Source organism: Bombina bombina, chromosome 6, assembly GCF_027579735.1.
Source record: "Bombina bombina isolate aBomBom1 chromosome 6, aBomBom1.pri, whole genome shotgun sequence".
NCBI classification, from domain to species: Eukaryota; Metazoa; Chordata; class Amphibia; order Anura; family Bombinatoridae; genus Bombina; species Bombina bombina.
Window position 1 is genome coordinate 317,840,154 of NC_069504.1, and position 26,057 is coordinate 317,866,210.

General features: G+C 39.8%; 1 protein-coding gene across 1 annotated transcript in view; it reads left to right on the plus strand.

Moving 5' to 3' along the window:
- The window catches only part of MON2 (MON2 homolog, regulator of endosome-to-Golgi trafficking), a 388,187-nt gene that overhangs the window by 103,010 nt on the left and 259,120 nt on the right, over window positions 1-26,057 (plus strand). The window contains 1 exon segment of the mRNA XM_053719242.1: window positions 24,918-25,099. Within this exon segment, the coding sequence (XP_053575217.1) occupies window positions 24,918-25,099 (182 nt within the window).

Here is a 26,057-nt window from a genome sequence, read left to right on the forward strand (position 1 = left end):
AGAACCTGAACATTTGGAGGGAGAAATTTGCTTATATTTTGGAAAATTCAGATCTCTATTAGTTTGTTTGTGTAAAGTAGCCGATGAGAGACCATAGCTTCATAACATGTGGAATATATTCCAGCCTATCAGGAAGAGGCCAAGAACCCTCACAGAGCTTTAGTCCCTCCCACTTCTCACTGTCTAGTTTGTTCTTGGCCTCCGAGGAGAGAGTTTGATTTCAGAGGTGCTCTACTATCAAGAGTTATTTTTTTTTATATGATTTTTTTTTGGCTCAGACCTGACTTAGGACTCATTACCCCTAGGCAACTTCACTCTGAAAAGATTTAAATGAATCATGGGTAATGGTTACCTCTGTTATTTGCTTTCCATTACCCTAGTGGGTGATCTAACAGCCAAAACTGTCCTTAGGTATCACTGGGACCCTGTCCCTTAGCCTCCACCTGAGGAGTTACAGGTATATCTGCAGTATCCTCTGCAGTATATTTACTTGCACTGGATGGGCTCTCTACTTTATCAGAAACGTGTGAGGGAGAAAGGCCTCAGCATGCTGATAAGACACAGTGGAGGGGTGCTTTAGTCCAGGTAATTGACTCACAGCCCAGGAGCTATCCAATAGTGCTCTCCTTTATAGGTACTACATAGCTGGGGGTCACAGCCTTACACCCAAGGAACTTTACCTATGTATTTAAGATAGGAATTTGGGAAATGAGGTACAGGATTGTTCTTATCTAGCATCCTTAGGACTTAGCAGCTCAATTTACCCTTTTTACCTCAAAAAAACATATTTTTGCATTTTTCAAAAAATAGGTACTGTCTCTTTAAGAGAGCGAGTAACTGCCTTGTGCAGTTATCAGTTAGATCTCAAAAATCACAGTGCAGTTGGGCAGGAGAACACAGAGGCATTAGGAGAGATGTTCTTTTCACAATTTTTATTTTTTTTAGAGTTATTTCAAATTACACAGGCTTTGGGCCTGCATATTATTGTTATGGCAATAAGCTCCACCCCCTCTCATTGATTTTGATCTGGTGTATTCTAAGGCATTTTGGTGTTTTATTCTTTCAAGTTTAACCCCTTGTATGCCATGAAAGTGGGTGAGTAACTCTTACAAGAGCTGCTAGGGAGGTTGGGTGTTTAGAGGGTTTTCTGTGCATACTTTCATTCTCTTAGCTCTTTTATATTCTGAGGTGTGCAGTGTTCTAGTACTGGTGTAAATAATTTTATTCCCAGTTTTTATGCAGCAATTTGCTGTTTAATTGTTTATCCCCCACCTGTCCACAGCTTTTTTGTGTGTTGTGTTGCAATTTTTACTACCTTTTAACCCACTAAGAGGCACTTTGCAGGTCTGCCAATCGTTTTTACCACAACTTGGTTTATTTTTTTGCAACAAGCTTATCAAACTGCCTTAGTTTGTATGAGTTTTTATTTTTTAGAAGGCTTATCTGCTGTAAAATTAACAATTTGAATATTCATTCCTCATGCAGGATTTTTGTTTATACATCTTAGCTGCTTAAATTTACATACAAAAATGAATGCATATATACATTACATGTATGGTCTTGCTGCTAGATATGATCAAATTATGAGAGATAGTTTCTCTCACATTATCTCTGCACAGGCTGTTTTAATAATCTGAGTCTCCATTATAGAATGTTACAAGACGTTCTGCAGTGCTCAACTTTGAATTGTATTAATTATTATTGTTATGTACAAGCTGAATCACAGCTTCAAGTATATTGTGCCCGATATAGACTCTAGTGCTCTATGATAGATGCCTTAGTTTGTCACTGAATATTTAATTTAGCGTTCCTATTTTCCAATTTGTTCTCCTTTCAAGAGTCATTGCATGAATCAATCAGGATTCAGCTTCAGTAATTATCAAAGCTCTGGTGCAGCCTGCAGAACTTGGGAATGCAGACCTATTTCAGATGTCTTCTCTTCCTTCTTGGACCCTACCCCTAAGGAAGGATCTTCTGTCTCAAATACCTCTGTTTCACCCGGATCTCAATTTGCTTAATATGAAGGTGTTAAGGTTTAAACACTTACACCCCAAGATCAGGGGTGGTCTCTGACTCAAATATCTATACTTTATTTTATGTGCAAGTAAGCTGGTTAAGCAAATTAATTTATCTTAACATCTGGAAAGCTTACTTTCTTTGGTGGTCTTCTTGAGTTTTTTTCTTGGAAATCCTTTAAAATTCCCAGAAGATGTTGCTTCGACTGAAGCAAGCTTTCGTAAAAAACGTTTTGCAGGCTGTGGTGCCCTCAGAATAGGGTCCGCCTATTTTTTGTTTTCTCCACCGTTATTCCTTCAGTGTCCTCTGTAGTCCTGGGTATAGTTTTCCCCAATAGTAAGGAATGAAGTTGTGGACTCTCCCTGCCTTATGTAAGGAAGGAAAACATAATTTATACTTACCAGATAAGTTCCTTTCCTTCCTGGCACGGAGAATCCACGATCACACCCGTAATTTATTTTTGTTGGGCGGGTTCTTTTTTATATTATTTCTTCTGGCACCTTTATACCCTTATGTTTCTCCTACTTTTCCCTTGTTCCCTCAACAGAATGACTGAGGGATAGGAGAAGTGGGAGGTGATTTTTAAAGCCTTTGACTGGAGTTTCTTTACTCCTCCTGGTGACCAGGTGTTGTATTTCCCAATAGTAACAAATTAAGTCGTGGACTCTCCCTGCCAGGAAGGAAAGGAATTTATCTGGTAAGCATAAATTATGCTTTTGTATAAAGAGAAATAAGATACACAGGTCTGCTACTCCTGCAGGCTTAACCTATTTGAATACATCTGTTTCTTCAACCTATTTGAATACACATATTCTGAGAACAATGAGTGGTGTTTCACTGTGTAAACCAGCAATTTTGAATATACAAATAAACTTAAAGGAGCAATTTTCTCAAAAATGTAATACTCTGCAGCTGGCATAACAAGTCATTGGGGGGTACATATTTGGCAATTCATGTTATCATAGTAAACAGGCCATGATGGATGGTTGGAAAAGCAAAAGATGATTCTAATTAAAAGCCTCAACTATGCCCACTGTACCATACTAACTACAAAACTGATGTCTAAGTAATTGGTAGAATTCAAGCTGTGATTAAATATTTAATTGTAGACCCATCTCATTAGTGTTACAAAAGTATGACAATTAAGGTGTTATCCTTTTCCATATAATTAGGAGCTCACCTATAAACCTTTTGTAGAGCAGATTGAATTAAAATAACATTTTCTATCTCCGAACGTATGTTTTGCCTTCCACCGGATTAAAAAAAAAGTTTGCAATATGTGGGGGGATACATTTTGCCACTCCCTTTTGCTCCCATTTTTTGGGAGGGAAAGTATCATCAACATGAAGTAGTTGTCTATCTACAAAAGGCGAGTAACCTTTAGAGTGATATTGAATGGTTCTAATACTTCCAATAATTTTCCTTTCTTCCATTCAATCTTTTTCTAAAGTCAAAGGGCTAGATTACATGTGGAGCGCTAATTTATTGCGCGCCCGCAAACGGGCAAATTTTCCCCATTTGGCAGGCATGCGATAACTAACTAGCCATTACAATTGGCTGGTTATTGCAACCAGGAGCTAGCAGTAACAATTAGCACTTAACAAAATACAATTTCTTTCTAATGACACAGTGAGTCCACAGATCATCATCAATTACTGTTGAGAATATCACTCCTGGCCAGCAGGAGGAGGCAAAGTGCACCACAGCAGAGCTGTTTAAGTATCGCCTTCCCTTCCCACAAACCCCAGTCATTCTCTTTGCCTCTAGTACAAGGAAGAGGTGAAGTAATGAGGTGTCCTGATTAAGATTCTTCTATCAAGATTTTTTTATTTTGAACTCTGTGCAAGATTGGTTCTGGCCTTCCAATCACAATTAGGGTCTAGCCTTACTCCACATTAGTCTCTTCAGCAGGCTGTGGTGGGCTTTAAAAGCAGTTAGGAACTTGTAAAGTGGGCTTTGCTGCGTTTTCCTAACATGTTGCTGCCCTGGTATAAAAAGCCGGAGTAAGCTTTCTCTGTCTTTTTACACAGGTCTCTGTGAGGAGCGGAATCCTCTCAAACTTTGTGAGTTGTCTGACTGCCAGACGGCTAGAATGCAGGTAAGCGCCTTTTGTTCTTCTGGGGGTTCTTGAAGGCTGGCACTGAAGGGGTTGAGACCCCTCTGCTTTTTAATGGACTATCCTTGTGGATGATTACGGCAGTGGCAGGCACAGTATGCATGAGACATGGAGACCGTTATCCTCCTTCATAAAGGGAAGGAGTTTACCAGTGGGCTAAAGTTTAGTTGCTGTGACAGTATCTATAATGTATATTATAATAAAGTACCCTATTAGGTTCCCTAGTTCATAGGGGAATGGTACAGGGACGGTTAAGAGAGCGTATTTGGCACCCTTTCTATCTGCATAGTGTCATCCATCTTATATGCAGTACGTTTCTGGTGATTCCCCAGCTCTGTGATTAATATACATTATAGGAGCTGTGCGAGGTTGTCAGTGTTCTGTTTTACACGTTTTTGGGCTGTGAGGTTATAGCTCTCAGATTGATCCCCTGATACAGAGGTTTAAATTGCTGATTTTAGTTACACGTACCTCATAGTAGAAGGAATAGTCAATGGAATAGAGTTTTTTCCGTGCCGACTTTTGTCCACACCTCCTCTACATGACAGAAGTGGCGCCATTTTAGAGGGGTTGAGCGTTTTTTATTCTACTCCGCTCTGTTCTCCGGCTTGAGAATGGAGCGGAGCTGACGTTCTGCTTGCCTCTTATTTAGATGTGTTTTTCCTATGCTGTTGGTAGATTTTGCTCTGGAAAAATAAAAAACAGTGAAACAGTGGGTGTGAGAATTAACCCTTAGGAAGATCCATTAAACGGTCTCTGATGTTTAAATCGGTTTATGTTCGGTTTGTTCCCATAAACAGTAAAAAATGGGAAATGGAACATAAGCAATTAGGGTCGTTAAAAGTTCTTCCTTGGTAGCACATTTTTGATTCCCATACTGCAAATGTTCTTAACTGTGTTACATTGGTTCCACATATTTATACATTTGTTTATGCTGGATTTCTTTCACTTAAGGAAATCAATTGTTTTATTTGACAAAGTATGGAACAGAGGTCTGTTCCTAAATATATTTAGATTTTTAAGTAATATCTATAAGCTTAAAGTGACAGTGTAATTTTAAATAGTTTTTAATGATTTTAAATCATGTAATCCAGAATTATTTTAGTCTCATGTCTTCCTGGTTAATGCTGTTTAGGCTATGCCACAGCTTCTCCCCAGACGTCCCAAGCCCTTTTATGGCGTCACATGCAGTGCCCTGCGGTTCCTCTCAATCTCCTGGAGGAGTTATTTGCCTGCAGAATTGTCTGCCCAGGTATCTTCTGGCATCTGTGGCGTTATCTGCTTTTCCTATTTTAGAGGGAATTCAGAAGAGGAAATTTAATGAATCACTAAGGTTTCTGCTCTGCTTGCTGCTACGCATATTGTCCTTCTTGAAGGAGGTGGATAGTCGTTAGCTCTGAGGGTTATAACCTCCGATTCGGACAGTATAATCCTTCATCTGGTTCTGAAGTAGTGCTCTTCGGATTCAAGCCTGTACTCCTTTGGATATAATTAGGAAGGGGTGGCTACTTGGTAGTCTTCGACTTTCCTGTCGTTGTAAATCCTCAAGATACTAGTAAGTTTAATATACACTAGGATTTATCTGTAAAAAATGTTTTCCTGTTGTCCGTGTTAGGAGAAGTTTTTCAGGTATGGGAAAAGTCAAGTATCCTTTTTTCCCATTTCCTGTCAGTAATAAGCTGTCTCCTTAATTTTCATGGCTCTGTTAAGGATGGAAGCCTTTATGGGCAGGTGCGACATCTTGCTAGAGCGACGCATTGTCTAACTCCATTGGAGGTCTCCATGAGGAGATCCAGGACAGAAAAAGCTGTTAGGCTAATCTTTTATTTCTGTTACTTCTTCGTAACTTCAGGAAGTCTTCCCCGTTGCTCTCCCAAGCAGGAGCAGTTCAAGTCCTCTTGGATACCCAGTCAGTCTTGGATCAGAGAAAAGTAATTAAAAAGACTGCAACTATCTCTCATGGAATTCAACTCCTTCCTTTCAGGAACAGGTTCCTCTTTCTCTAGATTATCTGTAGAAAATATAAGATGAGAGGTGTTCTGAAGGTTGTTCAGGATCTTTCACCTTGGGAGTAAATGTTCCAGTTTCGGTTTGGAACAGGGTTCGTTTTTCTTTTTCTTGCTTTTGTGAAAAAGAAGGATCTTTCTGTTCTAATTTAGACGGGAAATGTCTAACCAAGTTTACTCAGAGTAACCAGTCTTCAAGATGGAGATTATTTGTTTCATTCTACCTGGGGTAAGAGGGTCAGTTTATAACGACCATAGTATTTAAGGATGCGTACCCTTATGTTCCCATTCACTTATCTCAGATGTTTGAGTTTTGCCTTCCCTGACTACATAAACGTCTGTTTAGAAGATCCAAGGTCACAGGTTCAATTCCCGGAAGCCAGACAGATAGCTCAGCATGCTAAGGCACTATGGCTGAGCTCTGTAGTAACCCAAGGGTTGATCCCCGGCGAGGTCCACCAGCCTTTTCATTCTTCCAAGGTCGATAAAATGACCGCGCCTTGAGACCCTTACAGGCTGAATAGCTGTGCTTTACAAGTACCACCATACATATTTTAAGTGGAGCTGGAAAGGAGCTTCCTTGTCCCTCTACAAGGGTACGGTGCTTAGGAACTATATTGATTCCTTATATATGATCTGTCTGACGGAGGTCAGAAAAGCCAAAATCCTTCCTCTTGCCTTTCTCTACTGTTAGAAGACAATCAGTGGGTTGGTGTATGGATTTAATTGGTCTGATGGTGGCTTCCATGGACATCATTCCCTTGATTGTTACCGTTTGAAAGCTCTGCAGTTGTGCATGCTCAGATAGTGGAATGGGGATTGTCCGGGTTGTCTCAGAGAATCTAGTTCAGTCGACAAGGGTTTCTTGCCGTGTTGGCTTATTGGGCTCTTCGGTCTCAGGACGTTTGGGACTGCGGCCTCCAGCCTGCTGGGCTGAGGAGGAATCTGGGATTCATTGAAGGCATAGGGACTCTGGTCCTGGGAGAAGTCTGTTCTCCTCTTCTTCATTTGGAATTTAGAGTGATTTTTAATGCTCTGATGTTTTGGTCTCAGCTGTCTGTAACCCAGTTTATTGGGTTCCAGTCAGGACAACATAGCCTCTGTGACTTTCATCTACCTCCTGGTAGGAACTCTGAGCTCCTTAGGCAGGAAGGAGGTTCCGAATTTTTTCTCTGTGGGCAATAGCTCACAGTTTCTGTCTATTTGCCATCCACATTTTTGGAGTGGACAACTGGGAAGCGGAGTTCTGAACAGACAGACTTCCCATTCTGGGGAGTGGGAACTATTTCCGGAAGTGTTCTCCAGGTTTTCTACCAATTGGGGGTTTCCAGAATTGGTACTGCTGGGGTCGTCAGAACTTCAAGTTACCTAGTTCGGTTTGAGGTCAAGAGATCCTCTAGCTTCTCTAATAGATATTCTGCCAGTTTCCTTGGAACTTCTGGGAGCTCCTGCATGGCATAGCAAGATCTGGTAGGCGGATCTAGTAGAAATGCCGTCTCTACATCCGTGGTAACTTCCACTGAGGAAGGATCTTCTGCTGCAGGGGTCTTTCCTTCATCTAAATATGGTTTCTCTGATCCTGACTGCTTGGATCGCTTTTGTTAGCTATATGTGGGTTTCTTTCATGTAATTAGCAAGAGTCCATGAGCTAGTGACATATGGGATATACAATCCTACCAGAGGGGCAAAGTTTCCCAAACCTCAAAATGCCCTATAAATACACCCCTCACCACACCCACAATTCAGTTTTACAAACTTTGCCTCCTATGGAGGTGGTGAAGTAAGTTTATTGCTAGATTTCTACGTTGATATGCGCTTCTCATGCATTGTATGAAGCTCGATTCCTCTCAGAATACAGCGAATGTCAGAGGGATGTGAAGGGAGTATCATTATTGAATATGATGATTTCCCTAACGGGGGTCTATTTCATGGGTTTTCCTCTGTTATCGGTCGTAGAGAATCATCTCCTACACTCCCTTTTCAGATCGACGATATACTCTCAATTTACCATTACCTCTACTGATAACTGTTTCAGTACTGGTTTGGCTATCTGCTATATGTGGATGGGTGTCTTTTGGTAAGTATGTTTTTTATTACTTAAGACACCTCAGCTATGGTTTGGCACTTTATGTATTATTATAAAGTTCTAAATATATGTATTGTACTTATATTTGCCATGAGTCAGGTTTATGTATATTTCCTTTTGCAGACTATCAGTTTCATATTTGGGAGAAAACATATTTAGGAAATATTTTTCTTACCTGTGGTTTAGTCTTTTTTCAAATTGACTGCTTTTTCATTATTTGCGCGGGCAAAATTAGGCTTGCGAGGTCGCAAAATGCCGATTTTTATTGCGTCACTTTTGGAGTGATAATTTTTTTGGTGCGAAAGGTACGTCCGGTGACGCAAATTCGACATTTCCAGCGTCTTAGTTGATGCTGAGTTTCCTTGCACAAGGTTGCGTCTGCAATGACGCGAATATGTCATTTCCGGATGTTGTTAGCGACAAAAAATTTCATTTTGTGTTGTGCGTCATACTTGGCGCCAAATAATTTCATTATTTAAACACCATTCCTATATGCATCTTGCCTTTTTCTATTTCAGAGGGCTATGCTGTTTGCATTTTTTTCCATTCCTGAAACTGCCATATAAGGAAATTGATAGATTTTGCTTTATATGTTGTTTTTTCTCTTACATTTTGTAAAATGTCTCAATCTGATCCTGTCTCAGAAACCACTGTTGGAACCCTGCTGCCTGATAACAGTTCTACCAAAGCTAAGTGTATCTGTTGTAAATTTGTGGAGATTATATCTCCTGCTGTAGTATGTAATAGTTGTTATGATAAGCTTTACATGCAGAGAATGTATCCATCAGTAATAGTACAATGCCGTTGTTCCTTCAACATCTAACGTACATGATATCCCTGTGAGTATAAAAGATTTTATTGCTGATGCGATTCAGAAGGCTTTGTCTGCTATCCCGCCTTCTGATAAACATAAAAGGTCTTTTAAAACTTCTCATAAAGTTGATGAAATTTCAAATGACCGACAACATACTGAATTATCCTCCTCTGATGAGGATCTATCTGATTCAGAAGATCCTTCCTCAGATATTGACACTGACAAATCTACTTATTTATTTAAAATGGAGTATATTCGTTCCTTGTTAAAAGAGGTGTTGATTACATTGGATATTAAGGAAACTAGTGCTCTTAATATTAAAACTAGTAAACGTTTAAATTCTGTTTATAAACCTCCTGTGGTTACTCCAGAGGTTTTTCCAGTTCCTGATGCTATTTCTGATATGATTTCTAAGGAATGGAATAGGCCTGGTACTTCTTTTATCCCTTCTTCAAGGTTTAAAAAATTGTATCCTTTGCCAGCAGTTAGATTGGAGTTTTGGGAAAAGATCCCCAAAATTGATGGGGCTATTTTTACTCTTGCCAAACGTACTACTATTCCTATGGAAGATAGTACTTCCTTAAGGACCCTTTAGATAGGAAACTTGAATCTTATGTAAGGAAAGCTTATTTATATTCTGGCTATCTTCTCAGACCTGCCATTTCTATGGCTGATGTTGCAGCTGCATCACTTTTTGGTTGGAAAGTTTAGCGCAACAGGAAATCGATCCTGATTTGTCTAGCATTGTTCGCTTGCTTCAACATGCTAATCATTTTATCTGTGATGCCATTTTGATATCATCAAAATTGATGTTAAATCTATGTCTTTAGCTATTTTAGCTAGAAGAGCTTTGTGGCTTAAATCTTGGAATGCTGATATGACATCTAAATCTAGATTACTATCTCTTTCTTTTCAAGGTAATAATTTATTTGATTCTCAGTTGGATTCTATTATTTCAACTGTTACTGGGGGAAGGGAGTTTTTTTCTGCCTCAGGATAAAAAACCTAAGGGTAAATCTAAGGCTTCTAACCGTTTTCGTTCCTTTCGTCAGAATAAGGAACAAAAACTCAATCCTCTCCCCAAGAATCTGCCTCCAATTGGAAGCCTTCCTCAAATTGGAATAAATCCAAGCCTTTTAGGAAACCAAAGTCAGCCCCCTAAGTCTGCATGAAGGTGCGGTCCTCATTCCAGCTCAGCTGGTAGGGGGCAGATTAAGGTTTTTCAAGGATATTTGGATAAATTCTGTTCAAAATCAATGGATTCAGAGCATTGTCTCTCTAGGCTATCGAATAGGATTCAGAGTAAGACCTCCTGTGAGAAGATTTTTTCTCTCACGTATCCCAGTAGATCCAGTAAAAGCTCAGGCTTTCCTGAAGTATGTACCTTCATATTCCGATTCATCCAGAACATTATCAGTTTCTGAGATTCTCTTTTCTAGACAAGCATTACCAATTTGTTGCTCTTCCATTTGGCCTAGCAACCACTTCAAGAATCTTTTCAAGGGTTCTGGGTGTCCTACTCTCTGTAATCAGAGAACAGGGTATTGCGGTGTTTCCTTATTTGGACGTTATCTTGGTACTAGCTCAGTCTTTACGTACTGCAGGATCTTACACGATTCAACTAGTGTTATTTCTTCGGAAACATGGTTGGAGGATCAATTTACCAAAAGGTTTCTTGATTCCTCAGACAAGGGTCACCTTTTTAGGCTTCCAGATAGATTCAGTGTCCATGACTCTAACAGACAAGAGACGTTTAAAATTGGTTGCAGCCTGCCGGCACCTTCTGTCTCCGTCATTACCTTCAGTGGCTATGTGCATGGAAGTTTTAGGTCTCATGACTGCAGCATCGGACGCAATCCCCTTTGCTCGTTTTCACATGAGACCTCTTCAGCTTTGTATGCTGAATCAATGGTGCAGGGATTATACAAAGATATCACAATTAATATCCTTAAATCCCAATGTACGACACTCTCTGACATGGTGGATAGATCACCATCGTTTAGTTCAAGGGGCTTCTTTTGTTCGTCCAACCTGGACTGTGATCACAACAGATGCGAGTCTTTCAGGTTGGGGAGCTGTTTGAGGATCTCTGACAGCACAAGGGGTTTGGAAATTTCAAGAGGCGAAATTTCCAATAAATATTTTAGAATTCTGTGCAATTCTCAGAGCTCTTCAGTTTTGGCCTCTGTTAAAGAGAGAACCGTTCATTTGTTTTCAGACAGACATTTTCACATCAGTGGCATATGTCAATCATCGGAGTGGGACTCACAGTCCCCACGCTATGAAGAAGTGTCTCGAATACTTGTTTGGGCGGAATCCAGCTCCTGTCTAATCTCTGCGGTGCATATCCCAGGTGTAGACATTTGGGAAGCGGATTATCTCAGCCGCCAGACTTTACATCCAGGGGAGTGGTCTCTCCATCCAGATGTTTTTTCTCCGATTGTTCAGATATGGGGTCTTCCAGAGATACATCTCATGGCCTCTCATCTAAACAAGAAACTTCCCACATACCTATCCAGGTCCAGGGATGTTCAGGCGGAAGCAGTGGATGCGCTGATACTTTCTTGGTGTTTTCATCCTGCTTATATCTTCCCACCTCTAGTTCTCCTTCCAAGAGTGAGTTCCAAAAATCATCATGGAACAATCATTTGTATTGCTGGTAGCGCCAGCATGGCCCCACAGGTTTTGGTATGCGGAACTGGTTCGGATGTCCAGTTGCCCGCCTTAGCCACTTCCGTTTTGGCCAGACCTACTATCTCAAGGTCCTTTTTTCCATCAGGATCTCAAATCTTTAAATTTGAAGGTATGGAAATTGAATGCTTAGTACTAAGTCATAGAGGTTTCTCTGACTCGGTGATTGATGCTATGTTTCAAGCTCGTAAATCAGTCATTAGGAAGATTTATAATAGAGTTTGGAAGACTTACATTTCATGGTGTTCTTCTCATAAATTCTCCTGGCATTCTTTTAGAATTCCTAGAATTTTTCAGTTTCTTCAGGATGGTTTGGTTAAGGTTTTGTCTGCAAGTTCATTGAAAGGACAAAGCTCTGCTCTTTCTGTTTTATTTCACAGAAAGATTGCTATACTTCATGATATACACTGTTTTGTACAGGCTTTAGTTCGTATTAAGCCTGTCATTAAATCAATTTCTTCTGTTATGTGTGATCAGTCCACGGGTCATCATTACTTCTGGGATATAACTCCTCCCCAACAGGAAATGCAAGAGGATTCACCCAGCAGAGCTGCATATAGCTCCTCCCCTCTACGTCACTCCCAGTCATTCTCTTGCACCCAACGACTAGATAGGATGTGTGAGAGGACTATGGTGATTATACTTAGTTTTTATAACTTCAATCAAAAGTTTGTTATTTTACAATAGCACCGGAGCGTGTTATTGACCTCTCTGGCAGAGTTTGAAGAAGAATCTACCAGAGTTTTTGCTATGATTTTAGCCGGAGTAGTTAAGATCATATTGCTGTTTCTCGGCCATCTGAGGAGAGGTAAAGCTTCAGATCAGGGGACAGCGGGCAGATGAATCTGCATAGAGGTATGTAGCAGTTTTTATTTTCTGACAATGGAATTGATGAGAAAATCCTGCCATACCGATATAATGTCATGTATGTATACTTTACACTTCAGTATTCTGGGGAATGGTACTTCACTAGAATTACACTGTAAGAAGTACATTAAGCTGTTTAATAACTAGAAATTATGTTAAACGTTTTTGCTGGAATGTAAAATCGTTTTCATTTGCTGAGGTACTGAGTGAATAAATGTTTGGGCACCATTTTTCCACTTGGCAGTTGCTTAATCTTTTTCTGACAGTTTCTGTTCTCTCTCACTGCTGTAGTGTGAGGGGGAGCGGGCCGTTTTTGGCGCTCTTTGCTACGCTATAAAAAAATTTCCCAGTCAGTTACTCTTGTATTCCTGCATGATCCGGTTCATCTCTAACAGAACTCAGGGGTCTTCACAACTTCTTTGAAGGGAGGTAGATTCTCCTCAGCAGAGCTGTGAGACTTATATATTGACTGTGATTTAAAACGTTCGCTCTGTAATTTTTACGTTTCAATTTATTATGGTTACTTTACTAATGGGAACAAACCTTTGCTAAAAGTTGTGTTGTTTTCAAGGATTGATGCTATAACAGTTTTTCAGTTCCTTATTTCAACTGTCATTTAATCGTTTAGTGCTTCTTTGAGGCACAGTTACGTTTTTTGTTAAATAAGATTGTAACCAAGTTGCAAGTTTATTTGCTAGTGTGTTAAACATGTCTGATTCAGAGGAAGATACCTGTGTCATTTGTTCCAATGCCAAGGTGGAGCCCAATAGAAATTTATGTACTAACTGTATTGATGCTACTTTAATAAAAGCCAATCTGTACAAATTGAACAAATTTCACCAAACAGCGAGGGGAGAGTTATGCCGACTAACTCGCCTCACGTGTCAGTACCTGCATCTCCCGCCCGGGAGGTGCGTGATATTGTGACGCCTAGTACATCTGGGCGGCCATTACAGATAACATTACAAGATATGGCTACTGTTATGACTGAAGTTTTGGCTAAATTACCAGAACTAAGGGGCAAGCGTGATCACTCTGGGGTGAGAACAGAGTGCGCTGATAATACTAGAGCCATGTCTGATACTGCGTCACAGCTTGCAGAGCATGAGGACGGAGAGCTTCATTCTGTGGGTGACGGTTCTGATCCAAACAGATTGGATTCAGATATTTCAAATTTTAAATTTAAATTGGAGAACCTCCGTGTATTACTAGGGGAGGTTTTAGCGGCTCTTAATGATTGTAACACTGTTGCAATACCAGAGAAATTGTGTAGGTTGGATAAATACTTTGCGGTACCCGGCGAGTACTGACGTTTTTCCTATACCTAAGAGACTAACTGAAATTGTTACTAAGGAGTGGGATAGACCCGGTGTGCCGTTCTCACCCCCTCCAATATTTAGAAAGATGTTTCCAATAGACGCCACCACACGGGACTTATGGCAAACGGTCCCTAAGGTGGAGGGAGCAGTTTCTACTTTAGCTAAGCGTACCACTATCCCGGTGGAGGATAGCTGTGCTTTTTCAGATCCAATGGATAAAAAATTAGAGGGTTACCTTAAGAAAATGTTTGTTCAACAAGGTTTTATATTGCAACCCCTTGCATGCATCGCGCCGATTACGGCTGCGGCAGCATTTTGGATGGAGTCTCTGGAAGAGAACCTTAGTTCAGCTACGCTGGACGACATTACGGACAGGCTTAGAGTCCTTAAACTAGCTAATTCATTCATTTCGGAGGCCGTAGTACATTTAACCAAACTTACGGCTAAGAACTCAGGATTCGCCATTCAGGCACGCAGGGCGCTGTGGCTAAAATCCTGGTCAGCTGATGTAACTTCTAAGTCCAAATTACTTAATATACCTTTCAAAGGGCAAACTTTATTTGGGCCCGGTTTGAAAGAAATTATCGCTGACATTACAGGAGGTAAGGGCCACGCCCTGCCTCAAGACAAAGCCAAAGCTAAGGCTAGACAGTCTAATTTTCGTCCCTTTCGGAATTTCAAAGCAGGAGCAGCACCAACTTCCACTGCACCAAAACAGGAAGGAGCCGTTGCTCGTTACAGACAAGGCTGGAAACCTAACCAGTCCTGGAACAAGGGCAAGCAGGCCAGGAAACCTGCTGCTGCCCCTAAGACAGCATGAATCGAGGGCCCCCGATCCGGGACCGGATCTAGTGGGGGGCAGACTCTCTCTCTTCGCCCAGGCTTGGGCAAGAGATGTTCAGGATCCCTGGGCGCTAGAGATCATATCTCAGGGATACCTTCTAGACTTCAAATTCTCTCCCCCAAGAGGGAGATTTCATCTGTCAAGGTTGTCAACAAACCAGATAAAGAAAGAAGCGTTTCTACGCTGTGTACAAGATCTGTTATTAATGGGAGTGATCCATCCGGTTCCGCGGTCGGAACAAGGACAAGGGTTTTACTCAAACCTGTTTGTGGTTCCCAAAAAAGAGGGAACTTTCAGGCCAATCTTGGATTTAAAGATCCTAAACAAATTCCTAAGAGTTCCATCGTTCAAAATGGAAACTATTCGGACAATCTTACCCATGATCCAAAAGGGTCATACATGACCACAGTGGATTTAAAGGATGCTTACCTTCACATACCGATTCACAAAGATCATTACCGGTATCTAAGGTTTGCCTTCTTAGACAGGCATTACCAGTTTGTAGCTCTTCCATTCGGATTGGCTACGGCTCCAAGAATCTTCACAAAGGTTCTGGGTGCCCTTCTGGCGGTACTAAGACCGCGAGGAATTTCGGTAGCTCCGTACCTAGACGACATTCTGATACAAGCTTCAAGCTTTCAAACTGCCAAGTCTCATACAGAGTTAGTTCTGGCATTTCTAAGGTCGCATGGATGGAAAGTGAACGAAAAGAAGAGTTCTCTCTTTCCTCTCACAAGAGTTCCATTCTTGGGGACTCTTATAGATTCTGTAGAAATGAAGATTTATCTGACAGAAGACAGATTAACAAAGCTTCTAAATGCATGCCGTGTCCTTCATTCCATTCAACTCCCGTCAGTAGCTCAATGCATGGAGGTGATCGGCTTAATGGTAGCAGCAATGGACATAGTACCCTTTGCACGTCTACATCTCAGACCGCTGCAATTGTGCATGCTGAGTCAGTGGAATGGGGATTACTCAGACTTGTCCCCTACTCTGAATCTGGATCAAGAGACCAGAAACTCTCTTCTATGGTGGCTTTCTCGGCCACATCTGTCCAGGGGGATGCCATTCAGCAGGCCGGACTGGACAATTGTAACAACAGACGCCAGCCTACTAGGTTGGGGCGCTGTCTGGAATTCTCTGAAGGCTCAGGGACAATGGAATCAGGAGGAAAGTCTCCTACCAATAAACATTCTGGAATTGAGAGCAGTTCTCAATGCCCTTCTGGCTTGGCCCCAGTTAAAAACTCGGGGGTTCATCAGGTTTCAGTCGGACAACATCACGACTGTAGCTTACATCAACCATCAAGGAGGGACAAGAAGCTCCCTAGCAATGATGGAAGTATCAAAGATAATTCGCTGGGCAGAGTCTCACTCTTGCCACCTGTCAGCAATCCACATCCCGGGAGTGGAGAACTGGGAGGCGGATTTCTTGAGTCGCCAGACTTTTCATCCGGGGGAGTGGGAACTTCATCCGGAGGTCTTTGCCCAAATACTTCGACGTTGGGGCAAACCAGAGATAGATCTCATGGCGTCTCGCCAGAACGCCAAACTTCCTCGCTACGGGTCCAGATCCAGGGATCCGGGAGCGGTTCTGATAGATGCTTTGACAGCACCTTGGAACTTCGGGATGGCTTATGTGTTTCCACCCTTCCCGCTGCTTCCTCGATTGATTGCCAAAATCAAACAGGAGAGAGCATCAGTGATTCTAATAGCGCCTGCATGGCCACGCAGGACTTGGTATGCAGATCTAGTGGACATGTCATCCTGTCCGCCTTGGTCTCTACCTCTAAGACAGGACCTTCTGATACAGGGTCCATTCAAACATCAAAATCTAACTTCTCTGAAGCTGACTGCTTGGAAATTGAACGCTTGATTTTATCAAAACGTGGTTTTTCTGAGTCGGTTATTGATACCCTGATACAGGCTGTTATCAGAAGGATTTACCATAAGATATGGCGTAAATACCTATACTGGTGCGAATCCAAAGGTTACTCCTGGAGTAAGGTTAGGATTCCTAGGATATTGTCCTTTCTACAAGAAGGTTTAGAAAAGGGTTTATTGGCTAGTTCATTAAAGGGACAGATCTCAGCTCTGTCCATCTTGTTGCACAGGCGTCTGTCAGAAAATCCAGACGTCCAGGCCTTTTGTCAGGCTTTAGCTAGAATCAAGCCTGTGTTTAAAACTGTTGCTCCGCCATGGAGTTTAAACCTTGTTCTTAACGTTCTACAAGGAGTTCCGTTTGAACCCCTTCATTCCATTGATATAAAGTTGTTATCTTGGAAAGTGTTATTTTTAATGGCTATTTCTTCGGCTCGGAGAGTCTCTGAGTTATCAGCTTTACATTGTGATTCTCCTTATTTGATTTTTCATTCAGATAAGGTAGTTCTGCGTACTAAACCTGGGTTCTTACCTAAGGTAGTCACTAACAGGAACATCAATCAAGAGATCGTGGTTCCTTCCCTGTGCCCGAATCCTTCTTCAAAGAAGGAACGTCTTCTACACAATCTGGATGTAGTTCGTGCCCTCAAGTTCTACTTGCAGGCAACTAAGGATTTTCGACAAACGTCTTCCCTGTTTGTCGTGTACTCTGGTCAGAGGAGAGGTCATAAGGCTTCGGCTACCTCTCTCTCCTTCTGGCTTCGTAGCATAATTCGTTTAGCCTATGAGACTGCTGGACAGCAGCCTCCTGAAAGAATTACAGCTCATTCTACTAGAGCTGTGGCTTCCACTTGGGCCTTTAAGAATGAGGCCTCTGTTGAACAGATTTGCAAGGCTGCAACTTGGTCTTCGCTTCATACTTTTTCCAAATTTTACAAATTTGACACTTTTGCTTCTTCGGAGGCTATTTTTGGGAGAAAGGTTCTTCAGGCAGTGGTTCCTTCTGTATAATGAGCCTGCCTATCCCTCCCGTCATCCGTGTACTTTTGCTTTGGTATTGGTATCCCAGAAGTAATGATGACCCGTGGACTGATCACACATAACAGAAGAAAACATAATTTATGCTTACCTGATAAATTCCTTTCTTCTGTTGTGTGATCAGTCCACGGCCCGCCCTGTTTTTTAAGGCAGGTAGATATTTTTTAAATTATACTCCAGTCACCGCTTCACCCTTGGTTTCTCCTTTCTCGTTGATTCTTGGTCGAATGACTGGGAGTGACGTAGAGGGGAGGAGCTATATGCAGCTCTGCTGGGTGAATCCTCTTGCATTTCCTGTTGGGGAGGAGTTATATCCCAGAAGTAATGATGACCCGTGGACTGATCACACAACAGAAGAAAGGAATTTATCAGGTAAGCATAAATTATGTTTTCTCCTCCTTGGAGTCTTAATTTGGTTCTGAAGGCTTCTCCAGTTGAGCTTATGCATTCTTTGGACATTTAACTACTTTCTTGGAAAGTGTTGTTCTTTTTGGCTATCTCTTCTGCTAGAAGAGTTTCTGAGCTATCTGCTCTTTCTTATGAATCTTTCTGATTTTTCATCAGGATAAGGCGGTTTTGCAGACTTCATTTGAATTTTTACTTCAGGTTGTGAATTCTAACAACATTAGTAGAGAAATTGTTGTCTCTTCCTTGTGTCCTAATCCTAGGAATCCTTTGGAAAGATCCTTACATTCTTTGGATGTGGTGAGAGCTTTGAAATATTATGTTAAAGCTTTTTGATTCATTAAGCTTATTTGGAGTCGGGTCAAGCCCCGCCTCAGAGAATTATAACTCATTCTACTAGATCAGCCTCCACTTTGTGGGCTTTTAAGAATGAAGTTTCAGTTGATCAGATTTGAAAAGCAGCGACTTGGTCCTCTTTGCATACATTTGCTAAATTCTACCGTTTTTATGTATTTGCTTCTTCGGAAGCAGTTTTTGGTAGAAAAGTTCTTCAGGCAGCTGTTTCAGTTTGATTCTTCTGCTTCTGATTTATTTTGGATTAATTTTTTCAGCGGTATATGGCTTTTTTTATTTTATTCCCTCCCTCTTTAGTGACTCTTGAGTGGAAGACTCCACATCTTGGGTATTGATATCCCATATGTCACTAGCTCATGGACTCTTGCCAATTACATGAAAGAAAACATAATTTATGTAAGAACTTACCTGATAAATTCATTTCTTTCATATTGGCAAGAGTCCATGAGGCCCACCCTTTTTATGGTGGTTATGATTTTTTGTATAAAGCACAATTATTTCCAAATTTCCTTTGTTGATGCTTTCTACTCCTTTCTTTATCACCCCACTGCTTGGCTATTCGTTAAACTGAATTGTGGGTGTGGTGAGGGGTGTATTTATAGGCATTTTGAGGTTTGGGAAACTTTGCCCCTCCTGGTAGGATTGTATATCCCATATGTCACTAGCTCATGGACTCTTGCCAATATGAAAGAAATGAATTTATCAGGTAAGTTCTTACATAAATTATGTTTTTTCGAATCGGTTATTGAGACTACGATTCAGACTCTAAAGCCTATCACTAGAAAGATTTTCTATAAGATATGGCAGGACCCCAAGGATCTTATTATTTATCCAGGCAGCTTGAGAAACGGTTTTATCTGTTAGTATCCTCAAGGGTCAGATTTCGCTGCCTCCATTCCACTGCTCTAGTGTTTGGCGGACGTGCCGGATGTACAATCCTTTTATCAGGTCCTGGTCCGAGTCAGGATTGTGTTTAAGTCAGGTACTCCCTTGGAGTCTTAACCTTGTTCTAGGGTTTTTCTTCAGGCTCTGTTTGAACCTATACATTCCATAGATTTTAAGTTGTTATATTGGAAAGGTTATTCTTCTGCTCGGAGGGTTTCTAAACCCTCAGCTTGCAGTTGGTTTTTCCTTATCTAGTATTCTGGCAGATAAGGCAGTTCTTTGTACCGGCTTTGTTTTTCTTCCTAGGGTTGTGTCGGACAGAGATTTTTTTTATCAGGACCTTGTTCCTTCTCTCTGTCTTAATTTATCTTCTCAAGAAGAACATCTGTTGCACACCTTAGAGGTTGTGCGGGCCTTTAGATTTTATTTTCAGATTTCAAAGGACTTTCGTCAGTCTTATGTTTTGTTTGTTGTCTTTCTGGATCGACATAAAGACCAGTAAGCTTCTGCTACTTCTATTTCTTTCTGGTTGCGAAGTATTATTTGTAGAGCTTAGGAGTCTGCTGGACAGCAGCCTCCTGGGAGAATTACAGCTCTCCTCTAGGGCAGTGTTTTCTTCCTTCAAGAAAGAGGCCTCTGTAGATCAGATTTGTAAGGCGGCGACTGGCCTTCCTCGTTCATTTTTTTTTCTACAGTCTATAAATTTTGTACTTTTGCCTCGGCTGAGGTTTTTCTTTGGGAGAAAGGGTCTTTAAGCATTGGTGCCTTCTGTTTAGGTTTTTTTGTCTTGTCCCTCCCGTATCATCTGTGTCCTCTAGCTTGGGTATTGATTCCCAACAGTTATTGATGATGATCCATGGACTCACCGTGTCATTAGAAAGAAAACAAAATTTATGCTTACCTGATAAATTTATTTATTTCTTGACACGGTGAGTCCACGGCCCTCCCTGTTTTTTCAGACAGGTTTTTGTTTATATAAACTTCTGCCACCTCTGCACCTTGTGTTATTTCCTTTCTCTCTTTTCCTTTGGTCGACTGGGGGTTGTGGGAAGGGGAGTGATACTTAACAGCTCTGCTGTGGTGCTCTTTGCCTCCTCCTGCTGGCCAGGAGTGATATTCCCAACAGTAATTGATGATAATCCGTGGACTCACCATATCAAGAAAGAAATACATTTATCAGGTAAGCATAAATTTTGTTTTTATAAATATGCCCCCTAAATACAGTGTAGTGCATTTTATTAAAAAATAAAAATTGTAGCATTTTTATATTTTTAATAAAATAACTGCACTAGGCAGTATTTTGGGGGTAAAGTTGGCAGGAGTGTGGTGTTAAAAAAATAAATAAAAAAATAATGGCACTGAAAAATGCCTTTACATTGCGGTCTATGGGAACTGTATGTTTCCTGTAAATTTTTATGTATATGCTTATAGACATTTATATTAATGCGTTAATATGTGTATATACACATATTAAAACATAAAGATATATATAATATATTTATAATCGCTGCGCTACTTACCCCCTTCGCTGCGTTTAGGTTCTGATGCTGTCTCTGGAACCTCTGTCATCAAAGGCTGCAAGAGGTTGTCCAACTACTGTGGCAGAAGCTTTAAAAGGGAACCCATGCTTAAGACTAACGGACGGCCCTTCACTTCCTCAAGTGACTTCTGAACCTTCTGTAAATGATGAAATATAGGGATGCATGGAAATTTAACATCTAAATAATCACTTGAGGGCATCCAGGAAATTATCAAAGCCCAACTTGAGTAGTTTATGCAAATGTAAAGGTCCTATGACTGGAGGTTAATATCTCAAATGCCATAGTATCACTCATATTATTCAAAGCCTCTCGTACATAATTCCTCTTGATAATTATTTTCTCAGGATTAAAAAACAAATATTTCATGACAAAGAGTTTTTTTTTTCTTCATTCTGACAAATTATTTTGGAAGTTTGTTTAGATCATCTGAGAAGCCAAGTTTTAAGGGACATGAAACACATGTCATTGCTTCACCCAATGTGTTCAGCTAGCTCCCAGTAGTGCATAGCTGCTTCTTCAAAAAAGGATACTAAAAGTGTGAAGCTGATTTGATAATAGAAGTAAATTTGCAGGTGTAATGCATGTATTAACATTGTTGTTATCTCAGTCGTGAAAGTGAACATTGATCTTGTTTGTGGTTTTGTCCCCACCTTTAAAAATACAAATATAAGCAGCGCTATAAACAGTGCCCCTCTATAGCCAAACTAAAAGCTCTGCCCCTCAAATGCAGAAACTATATGACCTCAATAAATTATAATTTATAGTTGGCGCTCCGAAGAGACAAAATGTTCCTCAAGAGCTGGGACAAAAGTGGAAATAAAATGTGATTTATATGTACAGTATATGTATTAGTTGATTCTTTAAAAAACTAATGTATGAGAGCGAGAAGTAGAGCGAGAAAAATGACTTGGTTTTAGATACAATATTTGTGTATAGATACCTCTGTTGGTTAATATAAGGAAGACTAATTTTGAAAAGAAATTGTCTTAAAAAACAATAATTATTTATTTTCATAAAAACTATGATAAAAGTGATATATTAACGGGTGGTGATGAATGATAGATAAAACAATAAAACAACATATGTTTTGTCCCCACCTACAAAAGTATCAGATCTTAAAGGGACGTTAAACCCAAAAAAATGATTTCATAATTCAGATAGAGGATTCAATTTTAAACAAGTTTCCAATTTACTTCTGTTATCTAATTTGCTTCATTCTTCAGATATCCTTTGTTGAAGAAATAGCAATGCACATGGGTGAGCCAATCACATGAGGCATCTATGTGCAGCCACCACTCTAGATACGCTTTTCAGCAAAGGATATCGGTTGAATGAAGCATATTAGGTGATAAAAGTAAATTAGAAAGTTGTTTAAGACGGTATACTCTTTCTAAATCATTAAGAAAAATCATGAGTTTCATGACCCTTTAAAGCTCTATTGTTGTCTCCTCACTTATGTAAAAGGTCCGTTTTGAGGATATCATTTTTTAAGGTACTTTGTCCTTCTAATTGCTCAGTTATTCTGTCGGATTCCTCAGAACAACAAGAAGTCTCCTTGATACAGGCCCGATATATTGAGAGCTCTAGTGTATTATTTCAGTAATCGTCAAAGGGTTTTTGGATCAGTTGGATTTGTTCCACCACCTCAGCATTAAATCCCTAGGTGATGGATGACTTTTCTCATGATAATTCCTCTTTTGTAAATCTGTACAAGATGGCCTCCTGGCTATTCTCGCATATGTTAATTTACATTATCTATCCAATATGTTTACTTCTTTCTAAAATGTATTTGGTAGCAAAGTCTTGCTGAACTAGACATGAGGTATTTTCTGTTTTTTTATTATTATCAATAGTAATGAAACTAAAAAGATAAGAGTATGAGAGGAAACCAGATTCAGGCTTTCAGATAAATCAGCTTCTTCATATTAATATTGAAATGAGTTTAAAGGGACAGTAAACCCCCAAAAATTATTCAGATGGAGAATACAATTTTTAATAAAGTTTCCAATTTACTTCTATTATCAAATTTGTTCCGTTCTCATGTTAGTCTTTGTTGAAGAGATACCTAGGTAGGTAGCGTGCACATGCCTGAAGCACTACATGACAGGAAATAGTGCTGCCATCTAGTGCTCCTGCGAATGTATAACATTGTTGCAAAACTGCTGCCATATACTGTTGTGGACACGTGCACACTCATGAGCTTACATCCCAGCTTTTCAACAAAGGATACCAAAAAAACGAAGAAAATTTGTTAACAGAAGTAAATTGGAAAGTTGTTTATAATTGTATGCTCTCTCTGAATTAGGAGAGAGAAAAAAAATGGGTTTTATGTCCCTTTAAGGATATTTCATTTTTCTATCTCAGCCCTAGCTTGGTTATACATGAACAGAAGCAGCAGGAATGTATGGTTTATACAGGGGAAGTATAAGAGCCACATCGTTAGTTCAAGAGTTTCAACCTAATCCAAATGGCCTAAAGCAATATCTCCACCAGATGTTAAAGGGACATGAAACACAAAAAAAATCTTTCATCATTTAGGTAGAAAATACAATTTCAAACAACTTTCCAGTTTACTTCTATTATCAAATTTGCTTCATTCTCTTGGTATCATTTGTTGAAGGAGCAGCAATGCACTACTGGTTTTTAACTGAACACATGGGTGAGCCAATGACAATGGGTATATATATGCAGCCACCAATCGGCAGCTAGAACATAGGTTCTTTGCTGCTCCTGAGCTTACCTAGATAAACCTTTCAGCAAAGGATAACAAGAGAAGGAATTTAATTAAAAAATAGAAGTAAATTGTAAAGTTGTTTAAAATGTTATGCTCTATCTAAATCATGAATGTCTAAATATGACTTTACTGTCCCTTTAATATGACATCACCTCACACATAAAGATAATAGTTTATGTTTTTGTTAATAAAATCCAATATAGCAATGCTGCTTAAAAGCAAAGTTTTCTTTAATTGAATATGACAAAGGACAACATTTTACAACACATGGGAGACTACCGAGGGCTGAAATGCCCAAAATGGTTTCTATTTAAAGGGATAGTCTTCTTGAAAATTGTTCTTGTTTAAAAAGCTAGATAATCCCTTTATATCCCATTCCCCAGTTTTGCATAACTAACACTGTTATATTAATATACTTTTTACCTATGTTATTACCTTGTTTCAAATCTGCTGCACACTGTTCCTTATCTCAGTGCTTTTTATAATTAAGCATTTTAGCCAATCAGTTCTGGTTTTTGTATCATCATTATCTATCTCCACAGGAGTGAGCACAATGTTATCTGTATGACACACATAAACTATCACTGTCTTGCCATTTTGGAAGATTTAAAAAGCTAATAAAAAGCACTGAGATAAGGGGCAGCCGGCAGGGGCTTAGGAACAAGCAAACTTAAGAGGTTATAAAGTATATTAATATAAAAGTGTTGGTTATGCAAAGCTGGGAAATGGGTAGTAAAAATAAAGTACTCTGTTTTTTTCAACTTTGCTCTCTTCAGTAAAAAGATGTTTGCTTTTAAGCAATGCTGCCCTTTTAGATTTTTACTATTTTGTGGGGTTAACCCTTTCAGGTCATATGTCGGAATATATCCGACAAAGGGTTTTACCGCGTGAGGGCAAACGTCGGATATATTCTGACATTTCAGATTTTGAGTTTCACAACTAAATAGCGCCATCTAGCGGTGACTTGCTATTTAGCTGAGAATTTCAAAATTATGGCGCAAAAATTAAATAAAACCTGCCGGCTGCAGGTTTTATTTAATTTATAGGACCGGAAATGGTTAATTCAGTGACCCCCACAGCTTACACACTTTATGTAGGCATCGCCATTTGTTGTGTATATTATATTTTTAGTCATGACATCTAAATTCATTATGCATAAAGGGAAATCATTCAATTCTCAACTGTCATTGTTTTGAGATCAGGTCATTAAAGTTTGATATATAATTTCTCCTTCCCAAAGAAAAACGTGTTAGCCAAAAAAACTGTAACTCACTTGATATGTTATTAACACTAAACACTACATTTGTTTATTTGTCTAAAGCACTGATGAAACTGCAACAGAGAACATTCTCAAAGCTGAAATGACTATGGCATCTCTTTGTGGAAAACTTGGGCTAGTAACTCCGAGGGATGCCTTCATAACGGCCATATGCAAAGGTTCTTTACCACCTCATTACACCCTCACTGTGCTTAACACCTCGTCTGCTGCTCTGTCCCACAAAAGTAAGGAGAACAGCTTTGCTCTGTTACTGTCTTGTAAAAAAACAAGTTCTGAATTTATGTATAGAGATAGTATTTCAAACTGTAGAATAACATTGACAACTTATATCTAGTAATATCTTTAGTAATGCATATGATAATTTACTGTCTGTTAAGGTTTGCTTTTTACTTATACAGTATAATGTACCTGTTGAAAGAGAGCTCAGCAGATCACCACAAAAAGCATTTTAGAACAAGGCCAGAAATATTTGTTGGTTTACTGTTTGAGGAAACTCCATTTTCTCCTCAATCCTAAAATATATTGTACTTTGTAGCCAGACATTAAGAGGTTACACATATGGTTAAAGTCTGTACTGGAGAGGAGGAATGCTGCAGCAATACTGTAGCAGGGATTGTAGTGTATAAAAACGGTTAAATCCAACAATTAGCTCTGGTTTGCTTGTTTTAAGAGCTAGAGTCTCCATATTTGCTGTGCAATACTTTCTAAGCATTAAGACACTGGGGTCCAAATTTCATAAAAATCGGATATTGCCTTCATAGTTTTTTGAACATTCAGAAATAAAGTGTGTAATTTTATTATTTAAAGAGACAGTAACGTTTTTGTTTAAAATCGTTTTTATTGCATTGTTTGCCTGCCTAAATCTGTTTAACATGTCTATGCCATCAGATAACCTATGTTCTGTGTGTGTAGAGACAAATGTGTTCCCCTTTGAGTGTTTGTGATAATTGTGCCATAGCGTCCAAACAAAATAAGGACAGCTCTGTTACATTTCATAATGTTGCCCAAGATAATTTATCTAATGAAGGTAGTGGGGATAGTTCTACATCCTCTCCTTCTGTGTCTACACCAGCTTTGCCCGCGCAGGCGACACCTAGCGCGCCAGTGCTTATTTCTATGCAACAATTAACAGCAGTAGTGGATAATTCTATAGCAAATCTTTTATCCAAACTGCCAGCATTT